General features: G+C 38.0%; 1 protein-coding gene across 1 annotated transcript in view; it reads right to left on the bottom strand.

Annotated features, from left to right (window-relative positions):
- Positions 1-211: 211 nt before the first annotated feature.
- Positions 212-15,610, bottom strand: part of LOC131662983 (uncharacterized) — a 39,145-nt gene continuing 23,746 nt past the window's right edge. Inside the window, exons 3-7 of the mRNA XM_058933029.1 lie at positions 14,224-14,485; positions 12,987-13,207; positions 11,457-12,601; positions 9,307-9,419; positions 212-321 (exon numbers count right to left, since the gene is read on the bottom strand). Of these exons, the coding sequence (XP_058789012.1) occupies positions 311-321; positions 9,307-9,419; positions 11,457-12,601; positions 12,987-13,207; positions 14,224-14,485 (1,752 nt within the window). The 3' untranslated portion in view covers positions 212-310. The remainder of the gene's footprint in view (positions 322-9,306; positions 9,420-11,456; positions 12,602-12,986; positions 13,208-14,223; positions 14,486-15,610) is intronic.

Below are 15,610 nucleotides of genomic sequence, written 5' to 3'. Positions count from 1 at the left end.
TCGGTACCGTATCGTACGGGCTTCGTTCAATTATTATTTGCCCTCCGTCCTGCCTGATTATACTTTTTAAAGCCCAAGGCCAGAAAGATTTATGGGTATTCCGTGAATTTCAGACTTTTCAATCCTTCTTTTGTCCGACTGTAAGCGACTACAATTAGGCGCTCTGGAATGCCAATTCGCAGATGCAATTAGAATCGCTTTATGTAAATATCTTTTATTAGTTTGCCACAAGAAAAATGAATGAATAATATTAATTTATATTTAATGGTCAACTTGCGGAATGTGTAAGATGACTTCTGCTGTTGGTTTTTTATTTCTTACCTGTAATATAAAGAAAAACACATATTTAGAGAAGTATACATGTCACTAGAAAGGTAAGATTTTCTACCCTGCATTTCTTGCATCCAATCTTTAACTCTAACGGACGAGTCAATTTCGATTTTCAATGAAATCGAGTTACTAACGATAACCATTCGAGCAAAGCAATTTTACCATCGAAAACTTATTTGAATACATCGGTAAACTGTGATTTCTTAAAAAAGGCCTGGATTTAAAGTACATAATATCAAGCAATCAAGCGTAAAAAATGAAACTTGTTCGTTGCAGTCAATCTGATTCTGAATTACTCGAAATATCGCGGGTACCTCAATTGACTCGTAGCGCATTCAGAGATCAAAAGTTGCGCATTCAATCCCAAACGCCTGGTATGATCGGTTGGTTGCATTCACTTTTTGAATACAAAAGATTTAAAGTGTACGAGGTTCCGTTGGATAATTTTGCAACTTTGCATGTTACTGGAGAGTGAAATACTTGAAAGCGATCGACGCGAAAAGAATGAACGCGTGGTAAACGCATAAACGAATAATTTCGGTTCTAGGGAAGAATATTCCACGGGTGACAAGGGGGTCACAGCGCAGCTCGCTGACTCGCGCGAGAAGATCATCAATGGGTCAGTATACTAGTAGCTCGTCCATACGGTGTATAAGCGACTGCAGCACACGGCCAGCGAGAGAGGAATGGAATGTCGTCGCTGGCGCGCACCGAGCCGCACCACGTCGGCTAAGCCCTTTTTACCTTCGGAGCCCGGCGATAAGCGAGTGGACCGGCACGCAGATATAGTCTGGCGAGGAGAGGACGATGCCGTAACGAGCGAGCGTCCTTTCGTTGCGCAAGGGGCGCACCGTTCGGTCCGCTGGCTCGGACTTGGAGCGTCGACGCTGATCGCTCGCTACCGCCGACGGATTGCCGTGAGACACACGCGGCGCCCATACACGCTCCATGCGCATACGAGTATCGGCGATATCGGAACTGCGTCGTTATCCCATTGTTTCTCCGGCTTTCGACCTCTCCGGACTGACTTTCGCCGCGGCGGCTTCGATTGGCTTGACCACTCTGAAAATTCGGCCCGTAAGCTACGCGACGTTCCGGCGCTCCTCCCTTTTCTTATTTTTTCTTTTTAGCCGGCAATTACGTGCCACGGCGACGTTCAATGCGGCTGCTTTTCTCACCCTTCGTTACCTCTCATTCTCTTTCGTTAAAACAGATGAAATCGACGGGTAAAGAGGGTATTACACCTAGAGGCATTTACGAGGGGCTCGCGAGTGAAAGATCTCGAAAAGGCATAGGAGGCGATTAAAGCTGCGCAAGAGAGAAGAGAGAGAGAGAGAGAGACCTTGAGAACGGTCAGCCACTGCACAGAGCTCAAAGAAGGGGAGGTATATAGATAAGACACACGAGAGAGAGAGAGAAACGCTTTTAAACAGAGGATATTACATGCGTTTTCGGTTGCTCGAATATCCAATTATATGTACACACCTATTCTCGTGCAACTTATTGCGACATATTTTCGAATGCACGCGAGCTTTAATGATCACGTTCGCATGAGCATCGAGCCGCGACAATGATATTTAATGTTGCACTTCGCTCGGATTTTATCGCCGGTTTTGTTGCCGCATCGAAAAGGAAGAGGAGAGATGAAGATAATAGTTTTACGAGTGTTGCGCGCGACGCACGCGGGAAAGAACGAAAAACAGAACCAAAAGTGAGAGAGAGAGAGAAGAATCACATTCGGTAGCCGCTAAGAGAAAGAGGGTAACGATATTTCAAGCAGCAGTAAAAGCCGATATTGCAATTGAAGAAAATCGTTCGGTCTCTCGCCTGGAACTACTCGCTTTTACGACCGCGAGAATTCGACGCGACGGCACTTCGCGAAAATATTAATCGCGCGCGCAGGTCGGTGGGTAAGGAAAGAAAGGGGAAAAAGTAGATAAGCGCGTAAAAGTTGCGCGAACGAGCCAGAACCGCGGACGTCACTTGCCGCGTAGAGCGAAAACTCATGGAAAACAACGTCGCGCCGGTGCACCTTGCGAGAGTTGCCCATTGAGAACGAGATGAAAGAAATGCAAAGTGTATTTTCGCGCTGGCGACCGAGTAGAGGTGAAGGTCCAAGACACCTTGGCTGTCAATGAGCTAAGCTTCTTGGTGAGGGTTCGTTGAACTCGCTCCTCAGTGGCCGCGAGAGAGAAAGAGAGAGCGCGAGGGGAAGAATCCCTGCCCGGAAATGTTTTTCTGATCGGCAGATAAGCACTGACCGCCGCTAAGCGGGGGATCGCTATGCGAGTCGATTAATTGTTAAGAAAAATTGCTTCGCAAGCGAGAGAGAGAAAGAGAGAACTGCTTTCTTCTTCTTCTTCTTCTTCTTCTTCTTCTTCTTCTTCTTCGAGCCTCTTTGTAATGAGATTATGTCATATTGTTTGACGTTGCTTGTGAGTGCTTCTTTTTTTTCTCATCTTTGCAAAGTGCGTCTTTTGATTAATACGTTAAAGAGTTTTTCGAAAGTGTGATCGATGTTTCCTTTTCTTTTATTTTCTTTTTTGCAAGGGGGGATGATACTTGTGATTGGTTTTTGAATTTGTAATGCGAAAGTGACTCGTGTATATGTACTTGTTACGATCGGTGTTCAAAGATGTGTTTTCAACATGGAGGTTTACGTGCTTATCTACGGCGAATATCTATTATATAGGATTACTTACGATTAGATAAAAAATTACAGAGGTTCGTTTTTCTTTTCACATATCGATCAGGAGGTTCGGTTTCTTGTCGCGTAAGCTGACGACCCACATTGATAAAGTGAAAAGTTATGTCGCTGTTTTCGCTCGATTTATGAAATAAATTTGCACATTCACACGATTATTTATTTTACAATAATAGTTTTCAGATAAGCCATAAAGTTAGATAGTTATTTATGACTAATTGCCTCATACATCTAGGCGCGCTCCGGCATATTTCTTTTTATTTTTCAATTTCAAACTGATCGAGCGTATTAACAAAAGTGAAACGATTTGTCATAAAAATAGCTCTCGCGTTCTAGAACAAAACAAAAATACTCCAAATGTATAACTAGCTCATTATCGCGCTCAATGCGTCCTGCACGTGTAAAATTAATTAAAGTACGTAATTGAAATAATCAATACATAATTTTTGTCCAGCTCGCGCAAACTTACCACCGATCTCGAACACGCCAATCAACGATTTCTCACGCGTATGAGCTTCGGGAAAATTATTCCACGCCATGTGCGAGCGTGCAGACGGCCAGTTTCTTTTTATTTACTTGCCGACAGCTCAATTTATATAGACGTAAAGCTGCGCGCGCGCATTAATAATCGTGAAAGTTTTTTGTCACGCGCTCGTAGATTATCAATTTTACTTTGAATATACGGGAGAAACAAAGACTTCGGCTATTGCTTTGCTTTTATTTTGACGGTAAATTTGTCGATCGCCTAATTGCGAGATTCGTTACGCGATGTATCGCTAGATTTTTGCGATTCTCTTATTTTAAGGGCATTCGCGTTCTTCGGAAAGTTTGATTAGGTAGAAATTCCCAGAAGTAAAGTCGAAGGTGCAGACGTGAGAAAAACTATGTTCGCCTTGATTTCAGTTAGAGGAAGATTCTATTTCTTATTTTATTATCAGCGACGTCATATCTAATGTCATCGGATAAAAAACTGATAAGGATGAAAAGAAAAGCAAATTAAAACTGTGGTACTCAGTGCGCTGATTGATAGCGAAGTTTGGCGCAAAATGGAAAGTCGTATGTATGTATTTGAAATGTTTATGATTTAAGAAATAAGAGTGGTAATCTATCGTGACATTAGTCGTACGGTTAATTTTACATGATAAACGCATACATGGCTTTCTGATGAGTCAGAATCAGTAGACAAGTTGAACGATGTCGCAATTAAATGATAATGATTATTAAATGTTTACGAGTTTATTGGAGTATCGTAAATCATCGACAGTATTGCAGTTTTGATGAGAACCGCGGCAATCAAATCATAGTAAAATGATAGAAAAAACTAATTGTTTATGATTTACGTGAAATATTGTACACTGTAAACTTGAAATTTCTCAAAACGAGCTTTCTACAGCTTCTTGGTTATCGACCAACATAAGATTCAAAAATTCATTAAATAATATAAACTGACATTGGAATTTCGACATTAAAAGTATTATTATGGCTATTTTTACTGATGAACTCAATTATGCCAGTTTTATATTCAATTCAACTGGTAAAATATGATGTCTTTTATAAAGTTACGACTTAGCGCTCATTTTCATTCTTGATATTTTCATTAAGTTCAATAACATTACTATTTCAAAATGAGAATTGTCTGTTTTCATGCTTTCAGCAATATTGAAGGCACTTTCACATATACATAAATGAAAAATATGTTCAAGTATCTGGGAATGGTTTCATCACAACTTTTACTAGATTCCTGAATTCGGCTATTAATTCAGTGTTGGATATTTGGTGTGTTATATTCTGTTCATTCATTTGTTCAAACGAACAATTACCTAATATGTCGATCTGAGAAGCACAAGATTCAGTATAATCCTTATCTTATATTTTCTTACATATGTAAGTTTTCTTATAAAGAAAGAACATCACACAAAAGGTGTCGAAATTTGCGTTTTTTTTGTAATGTCGAATCTCATTGATCGTAAAACAATTGTATTGGACTTAGACCTAAGACATATATTTCTCCTTCAGTTCTCGTTTTTAAATAAATTGATATATGGAATTTTAAGGGAGAACGCAGAAATAAATCAAATGACTTAGAATTTTCCAATTTCCAATATACTTTTTGAAGTAAGATTTTTCCAAAGTACAAGTTATAAAAATCCAAAACATTCGGTAACAATTTTATAACTATATTCTGAACTATATGATGAATATATTCGCCATCAAGAGTATCAATATTTCGTTAGCATATTCCTTGATATAACGAGCGATTACATAACATATTCATTCAGAAAACTTTTAATTCCATTCTTTGCACTCGCTCATGCGTTTAACTGAAAATATCTACCCCTGTTATACAACAGACGCGGATTTATATTTACTAGCTACTTTCTACGAGAATTGATCTTGATTTTGATTCGCCGAATATATCAAAAGCATGATCAGTATTTAATTATGTATTGATGAAGGTTACGAAGAATGGCAGGCGTTAGCTTTCATATTAACAAAAAATACGCTTTTATTTAGTTATCTCATCATGTAGCAAAAATAACTAAATGACAAAAAAAATTCCCATCCTATCTAACAATTAGGTCTACTGTAAACTTTAATAATAAAATGAATGCCATGGTCGCAATGCCTTGGTGAACTCGAGAGTGATAGTTTTGTAACTAATACCTCCGGCAATTCGTATGACACTGGTACCATTCTTCTTGATATTTTAATCCTGTGTCGTAACCCTCACGAAGGGTATCACAGTATTATTAATTCTCCGAATGGTCACGATCCTTAAGAGTCTGGATTTCTCCACGACTTGCCATAGTCTCGTCAAGCCCACATGTTATCTAGAAGACAGTCACCTTAATTCTTGTAAGATGGATGTTCGTTGTAAATCTATGACACCAATGCGACCACTGCCGGTGCCTAAGCCACGAGCAATAATTTCTTCGTCGACAACGCCATTTGCTTTCTTCGTTCGTCACGCATCAGAGTTTACGGCCTGAATTTTATATTGCAATGCTTGCTTGATTCGTGGACTGTTATTAGTTCATCTTATCTTTTCTTTTGCCTCGAGAAGTAATGAGGTTCGATAATGCTCTTTCCTTCTCGCGATTTTGTTGTAGGAAATGTTCTATTATTGCGAATTTAATCAAAGGTGTCAAGTAAATACAACTTTCATAAGAAATTTAGTAAGTAACGTGCGTGACGTTTATGAATGTCCAATATACTAAAAATACAATTAGGCGCTTGAAAAAGAAAACTGTTTTCGTACATGATTAACGAAGACAAATTATGACGTGCTTTCGTAAAAAATATCAGCAGTCTACACGAGCCACTCAAACAACGCGGGTCACTCAACGACGGCGATCCGTTAATTGCGCCACTGAAACAGCAAAAAGAAATCGATAATCGATATGGCCAAAATTATGAGCGATCGACTGTTACGAGTATCGACACCGCCAACAAGTTGTACTCGATTGTTCAACAGGTCGTTAAAATACTGCGAATGGTAATCAATCAAGCGAGGCGCTAACGCACAGCAGCAGCGGCAGCCGTCGAACAAACAAAGCTCTGACACACGCGCGGGATATATTCAATGCGTACGCGAGAGCCGTGATGCGAAAATAATTCATTGCTCAATCAGGGTTATTGATTGTTTCTTCCTCTGCTAATAGGTTGATCGAGCGTATAATTGGCCAGGGTGTTTATAAGACCCTTCAGCTAGATCGAGTATGTCTGCGAGTGGTTAGATGCACACGTCCATGCGAGATTAGAACCATTAAGCGAAGAGTCGGTGTGTGTACAAACGTGAAATATTCGACGGGGATGAGTTTTTTTTATTTCATGTTTCTTTTCCACTCCGTAACGATGCATCGTCCTGTGTGTGACCTTTTGATTGCCTGCGGAAGGATCGCTGGGATTAATAATGCCGGTTCGTTAGTGAAAAAATTTTTGATTTATTGGCCTCGTTATTGTTCTAAATAAAAGACGCATGAATTTGAATTTATCATTCAGTTTTTTTTTTACTGTTCTTGACCGGAAAGTCTTGAAATGACAATTGCAGAAATGTTTTACTTATCAAATAACGCCATCATGGAAAAGAAAATATAAACCTAATTTACAATCGAGAAAGTGCTCCGCCTATTCTGTTCGTAATTGTAGGTTCACCGATGTTTATGTATTGAGCGAATATCTAATTAGAAATGAAACATCTTTGGTTTACAATGATATGTAATTGCCGAAAAGCAGTTACAATTGCAATGTTCACATACATGCACATAAATCACCCTTTCAACTCGCTCGCGCTTGCTTTCAGCCTGTTTAACAAAAAAAAATATGCGTCTCTATTATTATCGCACGTCTCGCAATAATAGCTTTTGCAAATTGCCAATCCGCCAGACCATCAATGCCTTCCTCTCAACATAACAAACTTTCCATAACATATCGTTTCACGTGATTTTTTTCCTCCTGATGGAATTCGCTCTACAAAGTATCTCGTTACATCAGGACTTTCATCGGAGCACCGACACCTTGACTAATCATTTATTTCTCCAGCGGAAACTGAAAAGCGACCCACGCATTTTCTTGCGCGCAAGGATATTAGATATAGCATAGGTACACACTGGCGTTTGTCGTGCGTTTGGATGTTTCACTTCTCCACGATTGAGTTTTCGAGGCCGGGTTATTAAGGATTAAACGTATAATTGAGCGGAAGGGAGATTCTTTCCGAGGTTATTTTACATTTATGCTCGTTACGTAACAGAGCACAGTCGTTTATTCGACAATAAAGTTCCCGACGAGCATTTTTTGTGCAAGAAAGACGAAAGAAAAAAGTGAGTTTCGGAATTATTTGGAATATTTCACATGGTTACTTTGTGAATTTCATTTTCATAAGATTATTTAAGCTACTAATATTGCGAATTAGAGTTCTATGGACAAATTGCCGTTCAGAAGTTTTTAAAATAAAGTGATCGACTTCAGAATTTCGAAAAGTGAAACTTCCCACTAGCAAATTCGAAGTAGGGCTAAACTTCGCGGAAAGCTCTCTCGGCTGTAGCAGCAGCAGCTTCCTGAAATGCAGGATCTCTAAATCTCGTCGAACCTCTGCCTGCCTGAATGAAAAAAAATGAGGAAGAAACGATCGTAGAATGCGAAGCATCCGGCGTCTCCTCTCGAAGTCGACCATCGCCGGCAATATCTTTCTCTCTACGAGTTGGCTTTTGCACAATGCTCTCTCTCTCTCTCTCTCTTGCTTGCGCCTACGATTTTATCACGCCTCAATATTTCCGGCGCATTAACCCCGCGCGCGCTCGTGCAGGAATCTCGCGGAGAGCTCGAAAAAGAAATGGGAAGGAAGGGCGCCAGATGAGGGTTGACGCTGATGATTAACGCGTAACCTTTCTAGTCGCGCTTTTGCGTGGGCGTCGATAATTAATCGGCAAACACCTTCCTCTTCTCTTTCTCGCACCCCCCTTTAATTTTCAAATCCTCTCGCGCCCGGATTAATCGCCCGTTTATCACAGCCCTCGTGATATGCTTCTTTTTTCCAACTTTTGTTTCTGTGATCGTGCATGCGGGCAATATAATAATGCGCCTCTCTCTCTCTCTCTCTTTCTCTGTTCTTTTTGCTTCAGAGCTATTTTCTAAGGCGGTGTCAAGAGCGAGCTTGCACTGTACGGCGATGATGTATGGTATGCGCGAGTTTGTGTTTTTTTCCTCTCGAGCAGGGATGAGAACTCGAGTAAGAGAAAGAGAAAGAGCTTTGTCTGTGTTTCTATCGCTTGAGCAATGTAACGGGATGCGATTTATTATTGCGATTCATGATGTGAATTTCTTTTTCCTTTTTTCCTGGCTGAGGAGTGATCGTTTTTGAGAGATAACAGAAGGACTTTGGTATTCGCAAGTCGACGCCCTCAACAATAAAATTATATATATATATATATATAATGATTCGTTATGCCGCGCGATGAATGCAATTTAATGTTTCTGCAGGCGAAATTACGCTTGGAAATTTGATCGCGTGCGGTAGGCAATGACCCGAATGGAATATATGTAACTTCGTTGAAACAAAAACACGGTTTTTCTTGATAAATTATAAATAAAGTGAAAAGATGTACATTGATTTAGCTTTCGTCGATGAAAACCGTTCCTTGATATCATTAATATGATATAAATTTTATCAATCAAATAAGCGTAACAAAGAGAATTAAACACATCAATATATCATACAGCATCAACAAAAAATTTTAAATCATTTCAATATCGAAAATCAGCGTGTTATCTACCTTTTTTCTCGATGACTTCTGGCACATGTTCAACAGCGTATTCTTTGATGACCTGTTCCTCAAATGATCGTTCATTCGATTGTTTATTGTCCACGGATGACGGCACTTCATTACTGAAATGAAATGCAAAATTATTGTTAATGTGAATTATAGGATTTACACATTTCAGATTTTACGTTTAACCTATGTTTACGTATTAACCAACAACACTATTCGAAACTATATTTTCGACAGAAAAATTACACTATGATTCTAAAATATACGAAGCGAGTACTTTTATTTTATATCATTGTTTCAAGAAAAAGGGTTCTATAAATCTAATTTTTTAAATTTATAATCTGAATATTATATAATAATCAACGTATACACGTTGTAAATGGAGAAAATCGGTCGTGTTTTTCGCAAACGCTAACGTAATTAAACAGTAGGCAGTAAATTCACGGCAAAACCTTAAAATCCTATGTGTTTAAATTTAAACGTTTTAAGTGTGTAATTGTGACGTCACCCATAAAAAATACATTGTCGCTGAATTCAAGCGTTTAGAAGTGTTTAAAATTGAGGACAATGTATTTCTTATGGGTGACGTCATATTAAACGCTTAAATTTAAACACATGGGTTTATCGTGATTAATACGCGAAAATAAAATACTACTAATTAATTCTCACATATCTATTTTTTTTGTCATGATATTGTGAATATTTCATAGCAAAAATTCTATTTTACACTTGTTGTATCAAAGAAATCCATAATGATATAGATAAAATATCGATAAAATTTTTTCAAAATAAATATAAGCACAATATAAGCTAAAATAATAAATGTATCAAGCTTCGTTCCCGAATTTATCCACCGGGAAACTACGTTACAAAGTCTTGGTTAATCCATAAAATATCATCATAATGAATATTCATACTTGAACATTTTCTAATCATTAATTTTTTTCATTTACCATATGCATATTTTAAAATTTGTCCGAAATGTTGTTAGAGCGCTCTTAAGTACCTAAAACTATTTGTAAAAATATTTATTAATTAATGTTCAATAATTTCACTTTTTAAATGAGATTAAAGTATTGAAAGCGTAATTTATTATAAATTAGATCTGATTAATGTTAATATTGATTGCAATATGTCCTTGATATGTCCTAGATAGTAAGTCTGTGATAATTTATTACTACATAATTACTTCATAAAAATCAAATCGCCCCGAAGTGAATATATATAACGGCGCTTTTTTGTAATTCCGTGATTTGGTAGTTTAAAGTCTGAATAAATAGTAAAGAAAATTGCATTTTCAAAACATTCTGCCTCACATTTAAGCGTCAATTTCTTTTCACGTTTGCAAAATTGTATCAGTAAAATTAAAAAATATATCCAATATTTTTGGCTGATCAAAATATATGTTGTTTATAAATATATTGCACATTTTTATCCGGTAAGTTTCCTGTTGCTTCGTCAACTAATGATACATTGTTACTTTTAAACTTGACTATAGCAATTAGCTTAACAGTGTAAATTGGAAAATCATTTATATTCACATGAAAAATGTTTGTATCAGTATATCACATCAATTTTAAAACAAATTTTAGTTATTATTGCTACAATTATAAAGAGTATTTTGCTTTACAACATTGATAATTCTTACAATAATAGTTTTGGTATGCAAACAAACAATTTTTTTTACTAATTTATATGCATATGTCGATCAAAGTAAATTTTTCATTCCATAAAAAGATCATCCTTCTTGTAAGTAATTAAGGTATGTTAATTCTATATTTAGTACAATTTTAATTAAATACAAATCTCATCCACCTGTACCACTAGAAATATACAAGGCAATTTAATTAGAATTCGTATATTTTCAAAATCTAAATTCTGCTTTCTTATAAAAGCATATAATATTTACTAATTGATTAAATATTTTAATTTTTGAACTTTTTCATAATAAATTTTACTTATAATTTTAAATCGCGCGCTTTTTTTAAAAAAGCTACGTGCTTCTGGGATATTTGCTCCCACAAAACTTTTTCCACTCATGAAAATACAGATCACGAATCAATCTCGAGATATTAATCGCATTACATTTGACAACAGTCATCGCTCATTCTCATCTAAAAAAGTATTACATGAATGTAAAAAATGAAACATACACATCTTCGTATTCTAAAGAATTGTTCTCCTCCTCCTCGCCGATGGTAGCTAGATTGCTCTGCCAATAATAATCATCACCGTCGTCACTTTCATCACTCGGCTCATTATGTTCTTTAACAATCTGCTCCATCATCATTTGTTCAACTTTTTCCTCATCCACCATTTCATTGTCAACTATCAAATTTCGATTGATACTGTTCATCATTTCGACATCGACAGAATCGTCGTTCTCTCGTTCGGCTACCTCGTTTTCATCGTCCGAGGTCCTCGAGAATGAGTTCTGTATCTTCATGTCGACTAGTTCTAGTATCTTATTCGTTTGATGTTCATTCGCATTTTCATCTTTCGTATTAATTTCTATCTCGTTATCGTCTACGTTATCCGCCGAACTCTCCGTCAATACTTCTTCAACCTTCGCCTCTTCCTTAATTTCATTTTCACACTCACTGTCGTTAACGGTGTCCAAAATTCTCGCTTCAGGAATCGGCATAGGTTCTCGTCTAGGCGGTGGAGGTGGAGGTGGTGGCCTCTTCCGCTTAGCTCTCACGTCCTTCCTAGGCATAGGTTTCGGTGGCAACACCGGAGTTTTCGCATGCTCTTCCTCTTGAACGATTGGAATTCTGTTGACATGATTTTTGACAGGCAAAGGTGGTACTTCATGACCATTTACGACTTTCTCTACCACGTCGGCATCGTCTTTGATCGGGCGGAAATGAGTTCTCGAATCAGCTGCCAAATCGGCCGAATAGAAAATCCCTGGACGAGGCTCGTGCCCATAGCTCAGCGGCGCATCTTGAAAACTTAACGGTGGTTGCAGTGTCGGCGTCTCTTCGATCAACACAGTATTAGGCGCGACCACCGCGGTAACGCGCTCAACATCGCCGTGCGACTCCACGTAAGTACGAGCTTCCGAATTAGCCAGCCTGGAAAGTAAAAAGTCCACTCCGTTGGTCGTTAATTCCGGTGAGTTGCGGAAAAATTGTTCCGATGTGGTAGACATGGTCGACGTCGTGGAGAAACGATCGAGACGATCGATGACTGTGGATAACGAACTGCTCGTGTCGTCTGATGCACTGCCGTGGGTACTCGAACCGTCCTGCGAGCGAGCGTCTAGGTATAACTGTGCTTCGGCTGGCGACAGTTCCTGTGCAAGCAAAAGAGAGAGCATCGTGATTAGTGTAATTGTCGTCATACGGTGTGCAATTAGTGACGTGATGGAAAGGATGCTGCAATCGAGAGTTCGAGATTGCTTGGTGATGAGAAGATGTTGCTGCTGTGGCTCGATGTAATTGGGACAGTTTCACGAACGAGTTATGCAAGTTCGGCTCGATTGGAAACATTTTTTCTCGATAGGCTTTTTTTCTTTTCAATTCGGGAATCAATGTTTTCAGGAAAGGAAGTCGGTGCGTTCTACATAATTTTGTTGCTTTGTACAAACGGTAACGGAAGTTAACGTTACGAATCTGAGCGGTGCAACTTTATTTCTCATCACAGCGATCTCCAAAAAACGTGCGGATCCCGATAAATACCTGTTTGGATTTATTCAGTACAGGCGACATGTGAACTTTCGGCGATCCTTTGGGACTGTCACTTTTGGAAAGAGCGATAATTTTGGCTGGCGATGAGTTGCAACTATCGTAATTGCTGGATCTTACGCTGCTCGCAGCACTGCGGAAACTTGCTACTGAACGAGGCGATCCAGTTTGCGAAGAACCGGTTGATTTTGGGCTGTCCCATGATTGTTTGGAACCTGCAAAATAACGTGATATTAGTCGGTTGTCGTAATCACGTTCATGCTCGTTTTTATAAGTTTGCTACTGTTACTTCGCAAACCGCAATAATAATGCAATGCAGATATTTTAACTACCTTCTTAATTTATTCCACAATGCTACTCAACTTAATCGAATTCGAAGGTAGTATCGATCAAATGTTGAATTTACGATAAATATATGTCGTCGATTCCATCCATTACAACTTTTTTATTCATAGAGAGTATGTTTTGCCATTTCTTCTGATGATACTCAAATAAAAAGATAAAAAAATGTCACGCAACGATGATTTTATATTGATTTGAACGAAATGATCCGCAGAATACTATTTGAAAGTGTTGGAAAAAAAAACCACAACTCGATCAGGGGATACATTGTTTCGCATATTTATAGCGGAAACAAGAGATTAAAGATAATTACAGCCACTTGTTACATTAGCATACTTTTGTAAGACATATGAAAGTGCGAGCATTAATGCCGTGAGAAATGTAACAGCTCCATAGACAAAAGACGATGTTATAAAGTGTGCCCTCGGGACTGGAAAATATCTTTCTCGTTTCTCAATATTCACTTTCATTAATATCACAGCGATACGATTATACTAATCAAGCGTTATTTTCACCTCGAAACTTTCTCACAAGAGTTTGATTGAGAATTCAATTTTACCTTCTTTTCAATGCTTAGCGTGCTAAAATAATAAGTAGGGTTCGCTGGTTTCTATCTATCTTATCTATATAACTTTCTGAACGATTGTAAAGATTGAAAAATAAAAAGCCAATGAGAATTTAATTCCGCAGGCATGTAATTATTGTTAGCTTTCATAATAATTCAATTAGCATCTACCGAGAAAATTCACTTTTAGTTCGGAGGAGAGCCATTCATTTTATGCACTTTCTACTTCGCATTATATATGCACGGAATAACTTTCAATTTTGTGAGAACACAATTTATAAAATAGCACTTTCGGTCAAAAGTGCATTTTGCGCAAAAATATACCTGGACTAGCTTCCCCGTCGGCTGAGCCTCGATTAGTTTGCGACTGCGAGTGTCTCAATTTCCTCGGTGGCACTGGTGGTGGAGCTGACGGTAGCTCGGGTGGTACTTTACTTCCTTCTTTACGTTCAGCACTGACGACTTCGGGTCTTAAAGCGCCTCGACAACGAACCATCAGTTTGATTACTAACTGCGACTCTTTCAATCGGCGAACGCAGTCCAGTCGCGTCATCTGCGTCACCGACACTCCATCGATCAGCAACACCTACAAGGTGCATTGAAAGATTAGAAACGCAATACGAATTTCAAAGATTATCATTTTAGAGATTTCATATTCGTACGTAAGGTGGACTAACGTTAAGAATAACTTGTAGTGTGAGCTGAACGGAGAACGAATATATTATGCCTAACATTAACGTGGAAAATAACAAATAATTTCACAAAATGTCATACGGCTTGAAATTCAACGAACAAAATACAATGTGCAGATACACCAACGTAAATTTTATCTGCATGAGATTGAAGGAATCTTATCGAGCTATTTCACTTCTGCTCCAATTACTCTGATAATGTCGATCCATGTAGTGCTAAATTTGACGCAATTGTGCATTTATGGCGATTTTGAAGCGAACCAAAGGATACATTATCGTCCTATAGCCGATTATCTGACGCAGACTGCAACTAAATTAAATGCCCTACTCGCGTAATCTGTGTCATTAGGCGCAATAAATCTTCACGAGCTTACTGCGCGTACATCGAAAGTGTATGATGCGATCTGTTGTGCTTTATATTAACGCCTGCGCACAACACGCAAATTGCAGGCTTATACTTTAGATTTCAAGTGTGCCACTTCAATTTTTTATCACGTTAAATTCGTATCTGCTCATTTAAAAAAGTGAAGGACTGATTAAACGCTTCGAAAACGATTTTACTTTTGGTTTTTTTAGGTGAATTATACACGCATAGCTTGCATTTCAAAATATTGGAAATAATAATGTTTATCGTTGTACTCGCGTATTTCGAATTTTTATTCACACTTCAGATAGTTTCGCTATAATTGTACTATCAAGTAATTCCTTCGCGCTAACGACGTTGGTTTTCAAATAACTGCTTGTATGTACTTCATCTAACTGAAAACTGAACTGAAAAACTGAAAAAATACGTACGTGACATAAAAATGAATAAACAACAAAATAGATTTCAGCCTACAAAAGACAATGATAACTTAATGTGTATTATGGTATTTTTTAATATACAGTATGTCATTTCATATTGTGTTACCTACTTTATTATTTATTCTCCATCACAAATCATGCAAAAACCTACCAATTCCATTGATAAACATCTAAATTAAATGAGTGACAGTGTCATTAGGAAAAATAAAAAAATT

Source organism: Phymastichus coffea, unplaced genomic scaffold, assembly GCF_024137745.1.
Source record: "Phymastichus coffea isolate CEN01 unplaced genomic scaffold, Cenicafe_Pcof_1.1 PCOF00028, whole genome shotgun sequence".
NCBI classification, from domain to species: domain Eukaryota; kingdom Metazoa; phylum Arthropoda; class Insecta; order Hymenoptera; family Eulophidae; genus Phymastichus; species Phymastichus coffea.
The sequence above is the reverse complement of the archived record's forward strand: the minus strand, read 5'-3'. Positions and strand labels throughout refer to the sequence as shown.